This window comes from Entelurus aequoreus, linkage group LG06, assembly GCF_033978785.1.
Source record: "Entelurus aequoreus isolate RoL-2023_Sb linkage group LG06, RoL_Eaeq_v1.1, whole genome shotgun sequence".
Classification (NCBI taxonomy): Eukaryota; Metazoa; Chordata; class Actinopteri; order Syngnathiformes; family Syngnathidae; genus Entelurus; species Entelurus aequoreus.
Genome location: NC_084736.1, coordinates 12993029 through 13016897, shown reverse-complemented (window position 1 = coordinate 13016897; position 23869 = coordinate 12993029). Strand labels below are relative to the sequence as shown.

Sequence of the window (23869 nt, the reverse complement as noted above, 5' to 3'; positions counted from 1 at the left end):
AATATAAACAGTGTGCTTTATAACAATTAGGGAGGTTTGCGTCATGTTTGTCCTCCTAAGGAAACCATATTAAAACAAAACAAAAACAAATTTCCTCATCTTTTTCCATTTTTCATACATTTTTTAAAAAGCTCCTGAGAGCCACTAGGGCGGCGCTAAAGAGCCGCATGTGGCTCTAGAGCCGCGGGTTGCCGACCCCTGGACTATGCAGAACGAAACTAAAACTGAACGGTAGGGGCGTATTGGTACACAGAAATTTCGGTTCGGTACCTACCTCGGTTTAGAGGTCACGGTTCGGTTCATTTTCGGTACAGTAAGAAAACAACAAAATATCAATTTTTGGGTTATTTATTTACCAAATTTGCCAAATGTTCCACCAAAAATATTTTTATTAGTGGAATATTTGATGTGCAGTAATGGGAACCTTGGATAGGTCAATAATTCATAATAACATTGATTTTGATTCAATATTATGTTTTGAGCAATGACAGTTTGAAAGAAAAAAAAACAGCTTTGTTTTATTAGTCAACATTGCAACTTTTTCTAAATTACATTTAACCTTTAAGCTTTTTATTTCATTTTTGTTATGTTTTTGTTTATTTTAATAGTATTTTTAGAATGTGCCCTGGGCCTTTAAAACATTAGCTGTGGGCCGCAAATGACCTCCGGGGCACACTTTTGACACCCCTGCTATAGATAATAAAAAATTAAATCTGATAAATCTATGGATAAAACGCAGAGCCTGGCGACGCATGCGCGTTTATCATAACTCTCCCGCTCTCTCTGTCTCTGCCCCTCCCTCACCAATGCTGCTGTGCGCACAATTTGTTTTGTTTTTAACCCCTTCTTAACCCTGAACGTACATTGAAAATACACGCAACCCTAACTCAAAATGACGGACATTTGAGGCATTTAAGAAACTCCGCCCTGACAGCTCTGCAAAAGAGGACATGTCCGGTGAAAAGAGGACGTATGGTCAGTCTATCGTAGCCCGTTAGCTGCTAGCATGCCGGGTGTTGTGCCTCGGTGTGCATTGTTTACACAACGTGCGTTACGCTACTTAATATGTCCGTGTGGAAACTCGTTCGGTACACCTCCGAACCGAACCGGAACCCCCGTACCGAAACGGTTCAATACAAATACACGTACCGTTACACCCCTACTGAATGGGCTACAAAGTAAACAAAAACAAAATGCTGGACGACAGCAAAGACTTACTGTGGAGCAAAGACGGCGTCCACAATGTACGTCCGAACATGACATGACAATCAACAATGTACACACAAAAAAAAGATAGCAACAACTTAAATGTTCTTGATTGCTAAAACAAAGCAGGTGCGGGGAATAGCGCTCAAAGGAAAACATGAAACTGTAACAGCAAAACACCAACAAAACAGCAAAAAGCCACCAAAATAGGAGCGCAAGACATACTTGCCAACCTTGAGACCTCCGAATTCGGGAGATGAGGGGTGTTGGGGGGGCGGGGTTGAGGTGCAGGCAGCATACCCCTTCCCCTTCGAGCTGTCCTGGATGAAATGAAATTCTTTTTTCCAATCATTTTGGAACTTGCAAGCGTATTTCTCCTTCTTACTCGTCGTCGCCATGTTTCTTCTTCATTCTTCTGCTTCGTCTCCTTCTTGTTGTGTGTGCAGTTGTGCACTGACCTCCAAAAGCCGTAGATGTTATTGTAGCGTTTTGATTGATTGAGACTTTTATTAGTAGGTTGCACAGTGAAGTACATATTCCGTACAATTGACCACTAAATGGTAACACCCGAATACGTTTTTCAACTTGTTTAAGTCGGGGTCCCGGAAGAGTTAGTGCTGCAAGGGGTTCTGGGTATTTGTTCTGTTGTGTTTATGTTGTGTTACGGTGCGGATGTTCTCCCGAAATGTGTTTGTCATTCTTGTTTGGTGTGGGTTCACAGTGTGGCGCATATTTATAACAGTGTTAAAGTTGTTTATACGCACACCCTCAGTGTGACCTGTATGGCTGTTGACCAAGTATGCCTTGCATTCACTTGTGTGTGTGTGTGTGTGGGTGTGTGTGTGTGTGTGTGTGTGTGTGTGTGTGTGTGAGTGTGTGTGTGTGTGTTCTGGTAATGCTTACTTAATGGGGACATCGCTCTGTTTACACAGTCACCTTTAGGGGACCTCTGACGGTATGGGGACAAAAAAACAGGTCCCCTAAAGGGAAACCTTTTTAAATGATAGTCAGATCCATTCTGAAGATGCCTAAGTGATTTTTAATATATTTAATTTGAACTTTTTTTTAAATTTTTTATATGGTCCTCAGTAGTCGCGTACAAATTTGTGTGAAATATGCAAAATTATTTAAATTTGGTCCCCATAAACCATATTAACTCTTTTTCCCCAGGGTCCCCAGTAAGAATGATCAGCACATTACTTCATCAATCCAGAGATTTAAAGACCTGTATGAGCTAACTGGGCAGTGGCCATTTTACCTCTTTTTTTTTTAAGCCTCCACAACCTGTAGAAAGGGTGGTCAAAAACTTGGTCCCCATTCCAAATGATAACCAGTATGTGTGTGTGTGTGTCTCTTTGTGTGTGTGTGTGCTTGAAATTAACTTTATCATTAAACCGGTTAAAACAGTGGTCCCCAACCACCGGGTTGCGGCCCGGTACCGGTCCGCGGACCGATTGGTACCGGGCCGCACAAGAAATTAAAAAAAACAACAAAAAAAAACATTTTATTTATTTTTTTAAATTTTTTTTTAAAAATTAAATCAACATAAAAAAACAATATATACATTATATATCAATATAGATCAATACAGTCTGCAGGGATACAGTCTGTAAGCACACATGATTGTATTTCTTTATGAAAAAAAAAAATATATATATTTTTTTTTTTTCATAAAATTTTTTAATTTTTTTTTTTTAATTTCACCCCCCACCCACCCCCACCCCCCGGTCCGTGGGACAAATTTTCAAGCGTTGACCGGTCCGGAGCTACAAAAAGGTTGGGGACCACTGAGTTAAAAGACCATACAACGTGTCAGCATTTCTTGACATCTTCGAGTAAAGACCATTGTTAAACCCGTCCAACGCTACATTATTATGTGACTGGGCCGGCACGCTGTTTATATGGAGGAAAAGCGGACGCCTGGACAGCATGCGGCTGTTAAGGGGTGAAGGTTTCAGGTGAGAGAGGACGCTAAACCCTGTGCCTTTAAGGCACGCCCCCAATATTGTTGTCCGGGTGGAAATCGGGAGAAATTCGGGAGAATGGTTGCCCCGGGAGATTTTCGAGAGGGGCACTGAAGTTCGGGAGTTTCCCGGGAAAATCGGGAAGGTTGGCAAGTATGGCGCAAGACAAGAACTAAAACACACAGGAAAACAGCAAAACAACTCCAAATAAGTCAGGGGGTGATGTGACAGGTGGTGACAGTACACCTACTTTGAGACAAGAGCTATATTGATGCTTGGTTATGGTGTAAAATCATATCCAACAATTGTGACGAAGACTTTTTCCTGTCAACTGAGTTTCATTCTTTAATGATTTCTGCTGGTGGTGTGCCTCTGGATTTTTTCAATGAAAAAAATGCGCCTTGGCTCAAAAAAGGTTGAAAAACCCCGGTGTACAGTAAAGTGTGTGTGTGTGTATACATTAACCACCGTCACCACAGGCTTCACACCGCAAACATCCCCACTCATTCATTTCTCACCTTCAAATGACTGTGCCAATTTTTTTTCAAAAAGGGCTGAGTGTTGACGGTAAAACCATTTTCTATAAGTGACCTGACGCAAAGCCCTCTCGTCCAATCACAGCGTGCAGAACCACTTTAAAGAACTGCTGTGGTTTGGAGGGATTGTTATCATTTGTCTTCTACTGTTGGTGGTCAAGGGCTAACTTCTTGCACTGTGTGCATGCTGGCGACCCCGCCTCTCCGCACAAAGACATTAAATCAGGGGTCACCAACCTTTTTGAAACCAAGAGCTACTTCTTGGGTACTGATTAATGCGAAGGGCTACCAGTTTGATACACACTTAAATAAATTGCCAGAAATAGCCAATTTGCTCAATTTACCTTTAACTCTATGTTATTATTAATAATTAATGATATTTACACTTATTTGGACGGTTTAAAAGAGGAGAAAACACGGAAACAAATGACAATTAAATTTTGAAACATAGTTTATCTTCAATTTCGACTCTTTAAAATTCAAAATTCAACCGAAAAAAAGAAGAGAAAAACTAGCTAATTCGAATCTTTTTGAAAAAATTAAAAAAAGAATTTATGGAACATCATTAGTAATTTTTCCTGATTAAGATTAATTTCTGAATTTTGATGACATGTTTTAAATAGGTTAAAATCCAATCTACACTTTGTTAGAATATATAACAAATTGGACCAAGCTATATTTCTAGCAAAGACAAATCATTATTTCTTTTAGATTTTCCAGAACATACATTTTAAAAGAAATTCAAAAGACTTTGAAATAAGATTTAATTTTGATTCTACAGATTTTCTAGATTTGCCAGAATAATTTTTTTGAATTTTAATCATAATAAGTTTGAAGAAATATTTCACAAATATTCTTCGTCGAAAAAACAGAAGCTAAAATGAAGAATTAAATTAAAATATATTTATTATTCTTTACAATAAAAAATAAAAAAATTACTTGAACATTGATTTAAATTGTCAGGAAAGAAGAGGAAGGAATTAAAAAGGTAAAAAGGTATATGTGTTTAAAAATCCTAAAATCATTTTTAAGGTTGTATTTTTTCTCTAAAATTGTCTTTCTGAAAGTTATAAGAAGCAAAGTAAAAAAAAATTATGAATTTATTTAAACAAGTGAAGACCAAGTCTTTAAAATATTTTCTTGGATTTTCAAATTCTATTTGAGTTTTGTCTCTCTTAGAATTAAAAATGTCGGGCAAAGCGAGACCAGCTTGCTAATAAAAAAAAAAAAAAAAAAAAAAATAGAGGCAGCTCACTGGTAAGTGCTGCTATTTTTAGAACAGGCCAGCGGGCTACTCATCTGGTTCTACGGGCTACCTGGTGCCCGTGGGCACCGCGTTGGTGACCCCTGCATTAAATGAATGACAAGAGGCTTCACTCCCTTCCTTTCATTCCTCTATGGAACTAACGCCCGCAGCTGCTGAAACCGATGCTCTTGACGCTCCTAAACACGCACGCACATGGCGATTTATCAAGTTCCTTTCTTATTTATTGTTCCATTAATTGACTTACCAAATATGGGCTATTTCTAATAAAGTGCAAAACTTCTGCAGTTGCATGAAGTCAGGCCACTTTAATGAAGTGGCGGTCCATATCAAATGACTTGGTGGCCCAAAATAAATTATGTGGTCGGGTCACGTTAAATGATGAGGCAGACCACATCAAATGACTTGGTGGGCCAACATAAATGTTATGGCAGGTCAGATTATATGATGTGGCTGGCCACTTGAAATGGTGTGGCGGGCCAACGCAAATGACTTGGTGGGCCAACATAAATGACGTAGTGGGCTAGGTTAAGTTATGTGGTGGGCCACCTCACTGCGACATAAGATGGTGTGGCGGGCCAATTTAAATGATGAGGCGGACCGTTTTAAATGATGAGGTGGACCACATGAAATGGTATGGTGGGCTTGTTTAATGATGAGGCGGACTGCATCAAATGACGTAGTGGATCAGTTTAAGTTATGTGGTGGGCCGCATTTAATTATGTGGTGGGCCACGTCACTTCGACATAATAAATGATGTGGCAGGCCAATTTAATTGGTGTGGCGTGCCACATTAAATGATGAGGCAGACCACGTCAAATGACTTGGTGGGCCAACATAAATGACGTAGTGGGCCAGGTTAAGTTATGTGGTGGGCCATATTAAATTATGTGGTGGGCCACGTCACTGCGACATAAAATAGTGTGGCGGGCCAATTTAAATGATGAGACGGACCGCATTAAATGATGAGGTGGACCACATGAAATGATGAGGTGGACCACATGAAATGGTATGGTGGGCCACATTTAGTGATGATCCGGACCGCGTTAAATGATGTGGCGGTCCATATCAAATGACTTGGTGGCCCAGAATAAATGATGTGGCCGGGTCACGTTAAATGATGTGGCAGTCCAGTTTAATTGGTGTGGCGTGCCACATTAAACTATGAGGCAGACCACATAAAATGACTTGGTGGGCCAACATAAATGTTATGGCGGGTCAGATTATATGATTGATTGATTGATTGATTGAGACTTTTATTAGTAGGTTGCACAGTGAAGTACATGTTCCGTACAATTGACCACTAAATGGTAACACCCGAATCAGTTTTTCAACTTCCACTTAAATTGATTAATGATACAGATATATACTATCATATATACTATCATCATAATACAGTCATCACACAAGATAATCACATTGAATTATTTACATTATTTACAATCCGGGGTGTAGAGGGGGGCGGGGGGGTTAGGTTTGGTTTTTTTCATCAGTCATCAACAATTGAGAACAGAGAAATGGATATTGGAACAGTGTAGGTCTGACTTGGTAGGATATGTACAGCAAGTAGTGGGCATAGAGAGAGAGAGAGAGAGATCAGAAGGCATAAGAAAAAGTATCTATATTTCATTGTTTACATTTGATTATTAACAATCCGGGGAGGGTGTTAGTTTAGGGTTGTAGCTGCCTGGAGGTGTACTTTTATTGCGGTTTTGAAGGAGGATAGAGATGCCCTTTCTTTTATACCTGTTGGGAGCGCATTCCACATTGATGGGGCATAGAAGGAGAATGAGTTAAGACCTTTGTTAGATCGGAATCTGGGTTTAACGTGGTTAGTGGAGCTCCCCCTGGTGTTGTGGTTATGGCGGTCATTTACGTTAAGGAAGTAGTTTGACATGTACTTCGGTATCAGGGAGGTGTAGCGGTTTTTATAGACTAGGCTCAGTGCAAGTTGTTTTACTCTGTCCTCCACCCTGAGCCAGCCCACTTTGGAGAAGTGGGTAGGAGTGAGGTGGGATCTGGGGTGGAGGTCTAGAAGTAATCTGACTAGCTTGTTCTGGGATGTTTGGAGTTTAGATTTGAGGGTTTTGAAAGTGCTAGGGTACCAGGAGGTGCATGCGTAATTGAAAAAGGGTTGAACGAGAGTTCCCGCTAGAATCTTCATGGTGCTTTTGTTGACCAGAGAGGAGATTCTATAGAGAAATCTCGTTCGTTGGTTGACCTTTTTGATTACCTTGGTTGCCATTTTATCACAGGAAAGATTAGCCTCTAGAATGGAACCTAGGTAGGTGACCTCATCTTTCCTGGTGATAACAATGTCACCCACTTTTATAGTGAAGTCACTGACTTTCTTAAGGTTGATGTGGGACCCAAACAGGATGGATTCCGTTTTACCCAAGTGTATAGATAGTTTGTTGTCAGCGAGCCAGGTGCAAGTTCTACAGAGTTCAGCACTGAGGATTTTCTCCACCTGTGACTTGTCCCTGTCTGATACCAGCAAGGCTGAGTCATCCGCAAACAAGAACAATTCACAGTCGCATGCTGATGACAAGTCGTTTATGTATATTAGGAACAGTAAAGGCCCTAATATACTACCTTGGGGGACTCCACAGCTCACCGAGAGGGGGGGGGGGAACACGGTGCCGTTCACCTCTACCACCTGCTCCCTCCCCTCCAAGTAAGATTGCATCCAGCTCGATGAGGTTTTGTTAAATCCGATTGCTCGGAGCTTATCCAACAGTATAGCGTGGTTAACGGTGTCAAAGGCCTTCTGAAGGTCCAGCATGACCATGCCGCAATATTTGCCCGCGTCTACCTCATGTTTGATGTGGTCGGTCAGATAAAGGAGGCATGTCACTGTCAGTGGAGTGGTTAGTTCTGAAGCCGGATTGGAATTTGTACATGAGTTTATTGGTGGCAAGGTAACTATCGACTTGTTCATAAACTATTTTTTTCCATTACTTTCGAAATGGAACTGAGAATAGAAACAGGTCGGTAGTTGCCAGGTTCCAATTTGCTTCCTTTTGTAAAGAGTGGAGTTACTCTTGCTATCTTAAAATCTTTTTGTACTTGGCCTTGTGAAATTGAGAGGTTTATTATGTGCGTGATGATTGGGGCAATGATGGAGGCAGAGTCCCTGAGGAATCCGGAGGGAATATTATCAAGGCCGGTGGCCTTGTTAGGGTGGAGCGCGCTCAATTTTTTAAGCACCTCATCAGCTGTGACCATTTCTAATTTGAAATCATTGTTGGATACTCCTAGCTTTCTGTAGAAGGCTTTAATGTGTTCTACAACAAAGCGACCAGAGTGGTGGGACAGCTTGTTGACAAGAGTTGCGGCTATGCTGGTGAAAATGGCGTTAAGTCTGCTTGCTACCTCCATTTTGTCTGTAATGAGGGAGTCACCCTCCTTGATGCTGATGTTGGTGAGTCTGGTTTTAAGTTTTTGGCTGCAACCGGGAAGCTGGTTGTTGAGAATTTTCCAGAGCTCACGTGGCTTATTTGTGTTTTCCTCTATTTTGTCATTTATGTATTTTTTTAAGGATTTAGTCAGGCTGGGGTGTGTGTGTGTGTGTGTGGGGGGGTAGTTTAAAATTATTATTATTATTATTTTTTTGTCATAAAGATATACAATCATGTGTGCTTACGGACTGTATCCCTCCACGCTGTATTGATATATAATGTATATATTGTGTTTTTAATGTTGATTTAATAAAAAAATAATAATACTTTTTATTTATTTAAAAAAAAAAAAAATTTAATTTCTTGTGCGGCCTGTGGTTGGGGACCACTGCTTTAAATGATGCGGTGGAGCACATAAAATGGTGTGGCGAGACACATTCAATGATGAGGGCAGACCACGTGAAATGGTGTGGTGGGCCACTTTTAATGATGAGTCGCACCATAAAGTGGCGAGCCACGATAAATGAGATGGCAGGCCAGACAAGTTGGCAACCACTCCGTAATGCACTTGACTGCCACCTTCAGGACTGGAGAGGACCATATTGCTCAATGCATTATGTTGAATATTGTTATGGTACAAACCCCAAAACCAGTGAAGTTGTCACGTTGTGTAAATGGTAAATAAAAACAGAATACAATGATTTGCAAATCCTTTTCAACTTATATTCAATTGAATAGACTGCAAAGACAAGATATTTAACGTTCAAACTGGAAAACTTGGTTATTTTTTGCAAATATTAGCTCATTTGGAATTTGATGCCTGCAACATGTTTAAAAAAAGCTGGCACAAGTGGCAAAAAAGACTGAGAAAGTTGAGGAATGCTACTCAAACACTTATTTGGTACATCCCACAGGTGAACCGGCTAATTGGGAACAGGTGGGTGCCATGATTGGGTATAAAAGCAGCTTCCATGAAATGCTCAGTCATACACAAACAAAGATGGGGCGAGGGTCACCACTTTGTGAACAAATGCGTGAGCAAATTGTCAAACAGTTTAAGAACAACCTTTATAAATGAACTATTGCAAGGAATTTAGAGATTTTCACCATCTACGGTCCGTAATATCATCAAAAGGTTCAGAGAATCTGGAGAAATCACTGCAAGTAAGCGATGATATTACGGACCTTCGATCCCTCAGGCGGTATTGCATCGAAAACCGACATCAGTGTGTAAAGGATATCACCACATGGGCTCAGGAACACTTGAGAAAACCACTGTCAGTAACTATAGTTTGTCGCTACATCTGTAAGTGCAAGTTAAAAACTCTACTATGCAAAGCTACAGCCATTTATCAACAACACCCAGAAACGGGTTTTGTAAAACGACAATGTCGCTATAGCTTGGTTAATATGCAGGTCACAGCATGTAAATGGAGTATTGTTGGCTTTTTTTAAAGATGTTTTTTTGAGGACTTTATAAGCGGAATAGAGTAATCCCCATTACCTGCATTGTTAGCCACCTCTTGCTCGCAATTTTTTTTTACTATTTACAAAGCACTATGGCCTAGTGCAGGGGTGTCCAAAGTGTGGCCCGGGGGCATTTGTAAATGACAGGTAAAATTAAAAGAAAAAAAGTGCAGTTCCCCTTTACGTATGTGGATGATAACGTCAAACCAATTACGTGCTCCGTCGTTCCGGTCTCTTTAGTCTTAATTTCTCTCCGCAGTCAGCGTAATGAAAACAAAGAGGGAATTCAGTCCTTTAAAAGACTGGAACTTTGGAAGATATCCACTTGATTCGATTGTCTTCGCCTGCTGACGCTACACATTAGTTTCACTGTTTTGGAATGTATTTTTCCATTTTTTTCCTACTGGTAACAGAATTGAGTACAACAGCACCATCGAGAAGCTCCCTGACTGACCTGCTGGTTTCTCTCTTGACAGGGTGTAGAAGATGGCAGTGTGGATCCAGGCCCAGCAGCTCCAGGGAGACGCCCTCCACCAGATGCAGTCTCTGTATGGGCAACACTTCCCCATTGAAGTGAGACATTATCTCTCCCAGTGGATCGAGGGCCAACTCTGGTAAGGCTCTCTGACCCTCTTTCCAACATACCAAACTTGCTCAAAGGATCCGATTGATGTTTACCATATAGACACAAATATTCGCACATGAGCTCATTTAAATCGGCGGGAAGTGAAAATTGATCTTCCTCTGCTACTTCTGAAAAGTAGAGATGTCCGATAATGGCTTTTTTGCCGATATCCGATATTCCGATATTGTCCAACTCTTAATTACCGATTCCGATATCAACCGATACCGATATATACAGTTTGACACCCCTGGTTTAGAAAGCAAAGAAGCATGTCCAGTCAAAATAAATGACGGCATCAATATGTGTATATACATGATTAATGCAAAATTGTTTGTGATTAATTGCATGAGTCAACTCGTTTTGGCAGCCCCAGTTTTTACAAATTTTCGTTGTCACCTATAAAACAAAGCATACGTGGACGTTTTTTGAGGTAGTCTACATTAATTTGCTTTAAGCATTTTTACTAGAGATGTCCGATAATGGCTTTTTTGCCGATATTCCGATATTGTCCAACTCTTAATTACCGATTCCGATATCAACCGATACCGATATATACAGTCGTGGAATTAACACATTATTATGCCTAATTTTGTTGTGATGCCCCGCTGGATGCATTAAACAATGTAACTTTACCATGAATTGATTAACGTGGACCCCGACTTAAACAAGTTGAAAAACTTATTCGGGTGTTACCATTTAGTGGTCAATTGTACGGAATATGTACTGTACTGTGCAATCTACTAATACAAGTTTCAATCAATCAATCAAAAACAAGGTTTTCCAACATAAGAGAACAACTTCAACTCCAGTTATGGAAAAAAGTGCCAACATGGCACTGCCATATTTATTATTGAAGTCACAAAGTGCATTATTTTTTTTTAACATGCCTCAAAACAGCAGCTTGGAATTTGGGACAAGCTCTCCCTGAGATAATCCTGATACCCACTACAACTATGGGAAATACTACACTTTGACCTTCACAAAGTGCATTATTTTATTTTATTTTTTAAACATGCTTCAAAACAACAGCTACAAAAACAATTAAGGCACACAGCTTCAGTCCGGAATATACTAGAGCAGGGGTGCCCACACTTTTTCTGCAGGCGAGCTACTTTTCAATTGATCAAGTCGTGGGGATCTACCTCATTCATATATATAATTTATATTTACTTATGTATGAGATATATGTTTTTGTTAACAAGTTAAAGGTGTTTAATGATAATGCAAGCATGTTTAACACATATAGTTAATGTTAACAAGTTAAAGGTGTTTAATGATAATACAAGCATGTTTAACACATATAGTTAATGTTAACAAGTTAAAGGTGTTTAATGATAATTCAAGCATGTTTAATACATAGTTAATATTGTTAACAAGTTAAAGGTGTTTAAAGATAATGCAAGCATGTTTAACACATATAGTTAATATTGTAAACAAGTTAAAGGTGTTTAAAGATAATACAAGCATGTTTAACACATATAGTTAATGTTAACAAGTTAAAAGTGTTTAATGATAATACAAGCATGTTTAACACATATAGTTAATGTTAACAAGTTAAAGGTGTTTAATGATAATTCAAGCATGTTTAATACATAGTTAATATTGTTAACAAGTTAAAGGTGTTTAAAGATAATGCAAGCATGTTTAACACATATAGTTAATATTGTTAACAAGTTAAAGGTGTTTAAAGATAATAAAAGCATGTTTAACACATATAGTTAATATTGTTAATAAATTAAAGGTGTTTAATGAAAATATAAGCATGTTTAACACATATAGTTAATATTGTTAACAAGTTAAAGGTGTTTAATGATAATACAAGCATGTTTAACACATATAGTTAATATTGTTAACAAGTTAAAGGTGTTTAAAGATAATGAAAGCATGTTTAACACATATAGTTAATGTTAACAAGTTAAAGGTGTTTAATGATAATACAAGCATGTTTAACACATATAGTTAATGTTAACAAGTTAAAGGTGTTTAATGATAATACAAGCTTGTTTAATACATAGTTAATATTGTTAACAAGTTAAAGGTGTTTAAAGATAATGCAAGCATGTTTAACACATATAGTTAATATTGTTAACAAGTTAAAGGTGTTTAAAGATAATACAAGCATGTTTAACACATATAGTTAATATTGTTAACAAGTTAAAGGTGTTTAAAGATAATGCAAGCATGTTTAACACATATAGTTGATATTGTTAACAAGTTAATGGTGTTTAAAGATAATACAAGCATGTTTAACACGTATAATTAATATTGTTAATAAATTAAAGGTGTTTAAATATAATGCAAGCATGTTTAAAACATATAGATTCCTTTCTTTCATGAAGACAAGAATATAAGTTGGTGTATTACCTGATTCTGATGACTTGCTTTGATAGGAATCAGACAGTGGTGCTGATAACGTCCGCATTTTCAAATGGAGGAGAAAAAAAGTCCTCCTTTCTGTCCAATACCACATGAAAGTGGTTGGTTTTTGGCATCTTATTTGTCCAGCTTCCGTACTCCTTTGTATACACTTTACAAGAAATACATTGGCGGCAAACTCCGTAGCTTGCTAGCTTGTGCACGCCAGCTTTCTGAGACTCTTATTTTGTTAGCGCAGGCAGGATGAAGCAGCGCTTTTATTGTGCAACTGTGCAGTCGGTCTTTGGAGTTTTGACGACAGGTACGGCGCCAGAGTCTGTTGAAATAAAAAGTGTTTCTCGCCTTCCTTTCGGTAATTTTTTCTTAATAATGAGCTGGCAGCAGCCAGCGTCATCTCAGAAGACCCTCGGGTGCCGTGAATGTCAATCAAGTGACGAAAGTGACGTCATAGTGAAGATTTATGATCGCTCATTTTTAGGACTATTTTTTTAATGACTGGCTGGCGATCGACTGACACACCCTCCGTGATCAACCGGTAGCTCGCGATCGATGTAATGGGCACTCCTGTACTAGAGCATACTTGCCAACCTTGAGACCTACGAATTCGGGAGATGTGTTGTGTTTATGTTGTGTTACAGTGCGGATGTTCTCCCGAAATGTGTTTGTCATTCTTGTTTGGTGTGGGTTCACAGTGTGGCGCATATTTGTAACAGTGTTAAAGTTTTTTATACGACCACCCTCAGTGTGACCTGTATGGCTGCTGACCAAGTATGCCTTGCATTCACTTGTGTGTGTGTGAAAAGCCATAGATATTATGTGATTGGGCCGGCACGCAAAGGCAGTGCCTTTAAGGTTTATTGGCGCTCCGTACTTCTCCCTACGTCCGTGTACCACTCCGTACAGCGGCGTTTTAAAAAAGTCATACATTTTACTTTTTGAAACCGATACCGATAATTTCCGATATTACATTTAAAAGCATTTATCGGCCGATAATATCGGCAGTCCAATATTATCGGACATCTCTACTGAAAAGCATAGAATATACAGTGGTGCCTGGGTTTCTGTATGCCCAGCTTTTTGTATGATTCCATTAGGGTTGTACGGTATAACGGTATTAGTATAGTACCGCGATACTACTGAATCATATTTGGTACTATACTGCCTCCAAAAAGCAGCAGAGGAGAGGAGCATGTTCGGCAGCGCACAATCACGGAGTACTTACAATCAGACACAGTGTGTAGACAGGAAAGGGAGAACGGACGCATTTTTACATGGCTAGCTAGCTGGCGGCTAAAGTCCATCCGCAGTCAGCAGTGTTTTAGCTACTTCTAAATCACTAATCCTCGTCTCCATGGCGACAAAGTGAGTTTCTTACAAGTATCATCCCTGCAGGACGAGGAATATCTAAACATGCGTCACTACACACCGTAGCTCACCGGCGTCACAATGTAAATAAACGCCATTGGTGGATCTACACCTAACATCCACTGTAATGATACCAAGTACAGGAGCGTATCTAGTCGAAACAACTATGATTACATTGATATTTTTTAACATCACAAAATCTTATTTCGTTTTTTTTTATTTCTTTTTTTTTATATTATGTTTATAAACTCAGGAAATATGTCCCTGGACACTTTTATTCTGTGTCCAGAATTTTAGGTTTTAATATAATTCTCTTTACAATGAAATAAAAGATTGTAGAAATATATTCCAATTGAAAAAAATATATAAAGACAGAACAATAAGATCATGTGGACAGCCGTAAGTGTTTACATTTTGCTTTATATTTATTATTTTACTTAATTTTTGACTGGTTTTGTATTTGTTTTGTATCATCCCGTGAGGTGTATATTATTTTTTGTTCGGTTTGTACTTGTTGTTTTTTTGTGTGTGTTTGTTTTCATTATATTTGGATGCATGTGTTTGGTTTGTATGCTTGTGAATCTGGGCTATCCATTAACTACTTATTAATATTGAAGGGGGCAGGAAATATAAGATTTTCTTCATCCTGTTCCTTCTCAAGCATAGGTGTGTAAATATCTGTTTTGTTGTTAGAGTTTAATTGTCTATTGATCAAAAATGCACATCAATGAAGGAGATGAATAAAAATGAATAAAAAAAACATGAGGACTTTGAATATGACCAGTGTATGATCCTGTAACGACTTGGTATCGGATTGATACCTAAATTTGTGGTATCATCCAAAACTAATGTAAAGCATCCAAACAACGGAAGAATAAGTGATTATTACATTTTAACAGAAGTGTAGCTAGAACATGTTGCAAGAGAAAGTAAGCAGATATTAACCGTAAATGAACAAGTAGATTAATAATTCATTTTCTACCACTTGTCCCTCATAATTTTGACAAAATAATAGAATGGAAAATGACACAATATGTTACTGCATACGTCAGCAGCTAAATTAGGAGCCTTTGTGTGTTTACTTACTAATAAAAGACAAGTTGTCTTGTACGTTCACTATTTTATTTAAGGACAAACTTGCAATAAGAAACACATGTTTAATGTACCCTAAGATTTTTTGCTAAAATAAAGCCAATACTGCCATTTTTTGTGGTCCCCTTTATTTAGAAAAGTATCAAAAACTAGCAAAATACATATTTTGGTACCAGTATCGGGACAACACTAAATTCCATGAAAAACAACATATTGTGTTTAAAATCATAGTAAGTACCTTATTTTCTGGACTATAAAGTGCACCCACTAAATTTTAGAAGAAAACATTGCTTCCACATATTAGCTGCACTGGACTATAAGCGGCAGATGTATGCGTTGTGAAATCAGTTAAATTATTTACTCAGCATGATTCTGTGAATGTCTATTTATATACCTTCATTGTTTCTAAACGGTGTCTGAAACAGGGCAGTAAAATGGATGTTCAAACAAGACGGAAGTCTTTACGAACCCACTAGCTGTGGAAACTAGCTCTCCAATCCGCTAAACAGGCTCAATAAGTCCACGGTGACGTTTTGGTGAATTCACCAAACTGAAACAATACAAAAAGAATGGCATTGTAAGCTAATAATACTAACACAGACACTCGTAAACGTGTTAGCATATTAGTTTACATTATGATAGCACGAACAAATATGCTTGAAATACTCCCGCAGACATCACACATGGGGACGGTTTAGTAAGTAAGAATAGTTTTAGTGATATTGTAAAACTGACAAACGTTGCAGGGAGTGATGAATGAAGAAACCATACGAGTAGAAACGTTATGGATGACTAGAAGACGGAACGACACTTGTACTTACGGCTGAAAGCTCTAAACAGAAGGATATACTTTCTGCATTCACACCACAGCACCTGCAGTGAGTGAACTCGTCCAAAAATGGCGCCGTAGCACAAACAATTACACACCATTTCAGTGTCCTTGCATGATTTTTTTGAACAATATTTGCATAAATTAGCCACACCGTTTTATAAGCCGCTAGGTCCAAAGCGTAGGAAAAATGCAGCGGCTTGTAGTCCACAATTTACGCTAGTAGATTAAAGATTAAGATTAAAGTACCAATGATTGTCACACACACACTAGATGTGGTGAAATTTGTCCTTTGCATTTGACCCATCCCCTTGGGGAGCAGTGGGCAGCAGCGGCGCCGCGCCCGGGAATCATTTTGGTGATTTAACCCCCAACTCCAACCCTTTGTTGCTGAGTGCCAAGCAGGGAGGTTATGGGTCCCATTTTTATAGTCTTTGGTATGACTCGGCTGGGATTTGAACTCCAACCTACCGATCTCAGGGCGGACACTCTAACCACTAGTAGGGATGCAACCGTTCCTTAACAATGGCAATGTAGACGTTGCCCTCTAGTGGGTCCTCCTGACCACCACACTTTGGCACGAGAGTCCGGTATTCAGGTTGGATCAAGTCTTTTATTTTCATCCACCAGTATGATTTGCTTTTTCGGCAGTATATAGATAGGACTTTTCAGTCCGGCGTGTCTCTGCTTTGCCCTCTAGTGTCTCTCTCTCTCTCTCTCTCGCTCCAATTCCAACCACGTGTCTCGGTCCGGCTGCTGCTAATAAGGGCGACCGGTGATTAGATAACTAGTCCCAGCTGGGCAATCCACTCAACTGCCGCTGGCTTCGAGGCCGGTCCTTACACACCCTGCTCCGCCGCAGGCCCGCAGACCACGCCCCCCTCCACAGTCAACAAAAATAATAAATAATTATTGTCTCCGACAATTATAGTCGGTAGAGGTGGGACTCTTTGGGCACGATTCGATTCAATTCCGATTCTTGGAGCGGCGATTCAATTTAGAAATCAATTTTTGATTCAACACGATTCTCGTAATATATTATATAGTATATACATTTTAATCAAACCTTTTTACCTTAATTTTAAGCGTTAAATGTGATTTCAGAATTGTGTTTTCCATGGTTTCGTTGACATTTCCTTTCCTTTCTGCTTTCATAGCTGAGGAGAGTGATATCAGAGAAAGGTTATATTTGAAATAAAAATGTGAACATTTCATATGTTTTTCCCTTGATCCTTACTTGGGATAGGTCATAAAAAAAAATCAGTTATTTTATTATTGACCGATTAAAGTTACTTGCTGTTCATCGTGATACAGTTTTCAGACATTTCCCGGAAAATGTCCTTGCCCTGCAATGTATGATTTTTCAGAGAAACAGGCTTTTTTCTGTTGTTTGAGTGTTGTCCCAAAGTTTCATGCACAAAACAAAATAAGAAAAACTAAAATGAACAGAAGTATTAAAAAATGTGTGGGTTCTGTTTTTTTGTTGGTTTTTTTGGGGGGCGGGGTGTTTACCCTTGAATATTGTTAGTGGGTTTTTTTCAAACCCATCAACATATAATCTAAATGATAAATAAATGATAAATGGGTTGTACTTGTATAGTACAGTACAGTACAGTATTTCCACATTTACCCATTCACACACACATTCACACACTGATGGCGGGAGCTGCCATGCAAGGCGCTAACCAGCAGCCATCAGAGGCAAAGGGTGAAGTGTCTTGCCCAAGGACACAACGGACGTGACTAGGAAGGTAGAAGGTGGGAATTGAACCCCAGTAACCAGCAACACTCCGATTGCTGGCACAGCCACTCTACCAACTTCGCCACGCCGTCCCATGCCGTCTAATGCCGTCTAATGCATAAGTGTCAAACTCAAGGCTCGGGGGCCATATCTGGCCCGCGACATCATTTTATCTGGCCTGCAAACACCTGGAAATGATATGTGTCAATAAAGTACTTCATATTGTCTCACTAAATGTAATAGGGTTTTTTTCCATTTTGAAAGAAAAATATATGTACTGCCTTTTAAACTGTAATAGATAGGGTCCTTTTTAAAAATAATAATAAAATAAAATAAGATAAATAAATTGAAAACATTTTCTTGAATAAAAAAGAAAGTAAAACAATATAAAACAGTTACATAGAAACTAGTAATTAATGAAAATGAGTAAAATTAACTGTTAAAGGTTAGTACTATTAGTGGACCAGCAGCACGCACAATCATGTGTGCTTACGGACTGTATCCCTTGCAGACTGTATTGATATATATTGATATATAATGTAGGAACCAGAATATTAATAACAGAAAGAAACAACCCTTTTGTGTGAATGAGTGTAAATGGGGGAGGGAGGTTTTTTGGGTTGGTGCACTAATTGTAAGTGTATCTTGTGTTTTTTTATGTTGATTTAATGAAAAATAAAAAATAAACTGTAATAGTATCCATTATTGCAACAAATATTTCTGTATATTATCAGATTTTCCAAACATTTTTTGTCTAGATAAAAATACATTTATAAATGTATCAAGCAGATACTTAAATATATGCTTAACTTGTAGTTTTACAGCAAACTACCCAACAAGTTAATAAAAATGACAATACATTTTAGGGTGTTCTTTACAGCATATTACTGTAAATTGAAAAATAAAATAGCATTTTTTCTTGCGTTAAAATTCTGTTGACTGAGCTGCCATATTTTTACTGTAAAATCTTGTCTTTAATAGTGTATTACTGTAAATGGAAAACCAATACATATGTTTTTACGGCAGAAAAACTGGCAGCTAAGTTGCTAGAATAAAAAAGGAAATTGTACTGTTTTTACATTCACAATATAATGTTGTAAAAACCAATGTAAATTTAATAGTAAAATTCTGGCAACTAAGCTGCCAGCTTTTTCCGTACAAAACAAAACGGTGATACCGTTTTTGTATTTACCGTATTTTTCGGACTATAAGTCGCAGTTTTTTTCCTAGTTTGGCCGGGGGTGCGACTTATGCTCAGGAGCGACTTATGTGTGAAATTATTAACACATTAGCGTAAAATATCAAATAATATTATTTAGCTCATTCACGTAAGAGACTAGACCACATATGTCAGAGTCAAGGCCCGCGGGCCATATCCGGCCCGCGAGAAGGTTTTTTACGGCCCTTGGGATGATCTTGATTTATTATTAGAACCGGCCCGCAGACCGCAGATCTTTTACACGCACCAAGCGGATGCCGGTCCAAGGTTCCGAAAGGGGGCGAGCGGCCCGCCGGGACGCGCCTGCCGGCCGAAGGGCTGCAGCCCGGCCGTCAGTCGCGGAGCCCGCCGTGCCACGCGCGCCAAGGGGGCGGGCCGAAACCCGGCCCCGAGGCCCTGAGACTTCTGCTTTGTTTCCCCAAACCGCGCGTCACCGCCGGGCCCGCACCACCGTCGGGCTGCAGCCCGAGCGTCGGTGGCGGAACCCGTCATGTGCCGCGCGCGCCAAGCGGAGCGGGGGGGTCAAGCGGGCCGAAACCCGCAGGCCACCCCCTCACCACGAGGCCCTGAGACTTCTGCGTTTGACCCCTACGCGCGGCCCGTCGGGACGCGCCCGCCGTCAAGCCACGAGGGCCAGCCGTCGGGTCGCGGAGCCCGCCGTGCCACGCGCGCCAAGGGGCGGGCCGAAACCAGCGGGGGGTTTCGGGCACCCAACTCGCCTCCCTCCCACGGAGGGAGGAGGGGGGTTTAATGTGAACATTACTGTGCAATCACATATTTAGAGTTTTTACTCAATTCAAGTTTAAAAGTTAAAGTTTAATATTTGTTTTCACTGCATGTTACTTCTCCTTAAACAAAGTGTTGTTTTTGATTTATAGATTTTTGCACTTTATTTTATTGTATTTCAATTTAATTATATTTTAAAAATATTTCAGTTGAGTGGATGATAGAAAATTGCTATTATTGTTTTTTTCTTTGAAGTAAATTTAGCCCACTTTTGCTAAAATAGAAAATATAGGCTACTGATGGTGCCTTGAATACCGGTTTCTTTCATTTAATGTTCATGTTATGGGGATTTTTATATAAAGGAAATTTGTCTTTTGTGTCTGTTGAAAATTAAAGATTACTGACAGAGCCATAAGAAAATATTGCTTTATTTATCTGATCATATTGGAATATATTTGTTAGGTTTTCAGTAGGTTCAATTAGGTTCACTAGACTATATGCGTCATTTAAAATTTTTTCAATGAACATTCGAACAGTCCGGCCCTCGGCTTGTAGCTAAATTTTTTATTTGGCCCTCCGTCCATTTGACTTTGACACCCCTGGACTAGACGTATAAGATTTCATGGGATTTAGCGATTAGGAGTGACAGATTGTTTGGTAAACGTATAGCATGTTCTATATGTTATAGTTATTTGAATGACTCTTACCATAATATGTTACGTTAACATACCAGGCACGTTCTCAGTTGGTTATTTATGCCTCATATAACGTACACTTATTCAGCCTGTTGTTCACTATTCTTTATTTATTTTAAATTGCCTTTCAAATGTCTATTCTTGGTGTTGGCTTTTATCAAACATTTTGACAGAACAAACATATGTACTGCTTGAAATTGCATGCCTTTTAAACTGTAATAGTATCCATTATTGCAACAAATATTACTGTATATTATCATACTTTCCAAACATTTTTTGGTCTAAATTATTGTTTTAATTCCTAAATATCTGCTTGACTTATGATTTTACAGCAAACTACCCATCAAATTAATAAAAATGACAATACATTTTACGTTGCATATTACTGTAAATTGAAAAAAAATGCAGTTTTTTTTTGCGTTAAAATTCTGTTGACTGAGCTGCCATATTTTTACTGTAAAATCTTGTTTTTAACGGTGTTTTACTGTGAATGGAAAAACGATACATTTGTTTTTACGGTAGAAAAACTGGCGGCTAAATTGCCAGAGTAAAAAAGTAACTTGTACTGTTTTTCCATTCACAATATAATGATGTAAAAAGTAGAGATGTCCGACAATATCGGACTGCCGATATTATCGGCCAATAAATGCTTTAAAATGTAATATCGGAAATTATCGGTATCTGTTTCAAAATTATCGGTATCGGTTTCAAAAAGTACAATTTATGACTTTTTAAAACGCCGCTGTGTACACAGACGTAGGGAGAAGTACAGAGCGCCAATAAACCTTAAAGGCACTGCCTTTGCGTGCCGGCCCAGTCACATAATCCATCCATCCATCCATTTTTTTACCGCTTATTCCTTTCAGGGTCGCGGGGGGCGCTGGAGCCATAATATCTACGGCTTTTCACACACACAAGTGAATGCAAGTCATACTTTGTCAACAGCCATACAGGTCACACTGAGGGTTGCCGTATAAACAACTTTAACACTGTTACAAATATGCGCCACACTGTGAACCCACACCAAACAAGAATGACAAACACATTTCGGGAGAACATCCGCACCGTATCACAACATAAACACAACAGAAGAAATACCCGGAACCCCTTGCAGCACTAACTCTTCCGGGACGCTACAATATACACCCCCCGCTACCCCCTACTCCCGCCCACCTCAACCTCCTCATGCTCTCTCAGGGAGAGCATGTCCCAAATTCCAAGCTGCTGTTTTGAGGCATGTTAAAAAAAATAATGCACTTTGTGACTTCAATAATAAATATGGCAGTGCCATGTTGGCATTTTTTTTCCCATAACTTGAGTTGATTTATTTTGGAAAACCTTGTTACATTGTTTAATGCATCCAGCGGGGCATCACAACAAAATTAGGCATAATAATGTTGATATCGGTATCGGTAATTAAGAGTTGGACAATATCGGAATATCGGATATCGGCAAAAAAGCCATTATCGGACATCTGTAGTAAAAACCAATGTAAATTTAGTAGTAAAATTCTGGCAACTAAGCTGCCAGCTTTTTCCGTAAAAAACAAAAACAAAACGGTGATACTGTTTTTGTATTTACCGTAAAATGTAAGAAATTAAAAAAAACACTATTTTACATTTTGTAAATGTAAAGTTTTTACTGTAAAATCGACAATTTATATAATTAATAATGATATCCAGTGGCAAATTCATACATTATTCGCTCTTACAGGCGGCCCTCTGATGGCAGCCGACGTGGCCTTCAATGAAAACCAGTTTGACATCTCTGATCTAATGAATTTGAACGCTCCATTAGGGACACTATCGACTTGGAGAACCCACAGGAGGAGTTCAAGGCCAAACGCTTACTGGAAGGTCTGATTCAGGAGCTGCAGAACAAAGCGGAGCACCAGGTGGGAGAGGACGGCTTCCTGCTCAAAATCAAACTGGGACACTACGCCAGCCAGCTCAAGGTGAGTACCGCCTAGTAGAGCTGCACCAATAATCCACTTTTTTTCTTTTTTTTTTTTCTATTAGTTTATTTCGAACATGAACACATTTACATCATAATACATCACACAATTTCATATCATTTAATTTACATCATGCCCGAAAAGGAGTAGGAAGAAGCAAAGCTTATTTAATCCTACCCCTTTCCCACTTCAAAGCATTTACAATTATATAAAATCATTTACTGACCTTTTTATATAATAAAATAACATCTATGAATTAGTATATACAACAGTTTGTAATATGTAATTAATTAATTCAGTCATTATTAACATACTGAGATGAAGAATATTTTCAATAAGGTTGGAAGTTTTTCTCATAATTCTTCTTCTTTGTACTTTGTAAGCACTATTAATTTAAACAACCTCTTAAACTGGATCATGTCAGTACAATTTTTAACTTCTTTACTTAATCCATTCCATAATTTAATTCCACATACTGTTATGCTAAAAGTTTTAAGTGTTGTACGTGCATATAAATGTTTTAAATTATTTTTTCCTCTAAGGTTATATTTCTCCTCTTTAGTTGAGAAGAAATGTTGTACATTCTTTGGTAGCAGGTTATAGTTTGCTTTGTACATCATTTTAGCTGTTTGCAATTTTACCAAATCACCAAACTTTAATATTTTTGACTTGATAAATAAAGGGTTTGTATGTTCTCTATATCCAACATTATGTATTATTCTAACTGATCTTTTTTGTAACATGGTTAACGAATGTAGCGCACATTTGTAGTTATTTCCCCATATTTCTGCACAATAAGTCAGATATGGTAACACTAGTGAGCAGTAGAGAATATGAAGTGATTTTTGGCCCAGGATTTTTGTGCTCCACTAACCACGTTAAACCCAGATTCCGAACTAACAAAGGTCTTAACTCATTCTCTTTCTATGCCACATCAATGTGGAATGCGCTCCCAACAGGTATAAAAGAAAGGGCATCTCTATCCTCCTTCAAAACCGCTATAAAAGTTCACCTCCAGGCAGCTACAACCCTAAACTAACACCCTCCCCGGATTGCTAATAATCAAATGTAAACAATCAAATGCAGATTCTTTTTCTTATGCCTTCTGATCTCTCTCTCTCTCTCTCTCTCTCTCTCTCTCTCTATGTCCACTACTTGATGTCCATACCCCCCCCCCACCCCACCCCCCCTCCACACTCCTGATTGTAAATAATGTAAATAATTCAATGAGATTATCTTGTGTGATGACTGTATTATGATGATAGTATATATGATAGTATATATCTGTATCATGAATCAATTTAAGTGGACCCCGACTTAAACAAGTTGAAAAACTTATTCGGGTGTTACCATTTAGTGGTCAATTGTACGGAATATGTACTTCACTGTGCAACCTACTAATAAAAATC

At 38.7% G+C, this 23869-nt stretch overlaps 1 protein-coding gene across 1 annotated transcript in view; it reads left to right on the top strand.

Annotated features, from left to right (window-relative positions):
- LOC133651837 (signal transducer and activator of transcription 5B-like) overlaps positions 1-23869 on the top strand; it is a 163084-nt gene that overhangs the window by 46859 nt on the left and 92356 nt on the right. Inside the window, exons 2-3 of the mRNA XM_062050008.1 lie at positions 10315-10452; positions 22304-22460. Coding sequence (XP_061905992.1) covers positions 10325-10452; positions 22304-22460 — 285 coding nt within the window. The 5' untranslated portion in view covers positions 10315-10324. The remainder of the gene's footprint in view (positions 1-10314; positions 10453-22303; positions 22461-23869) is intronic.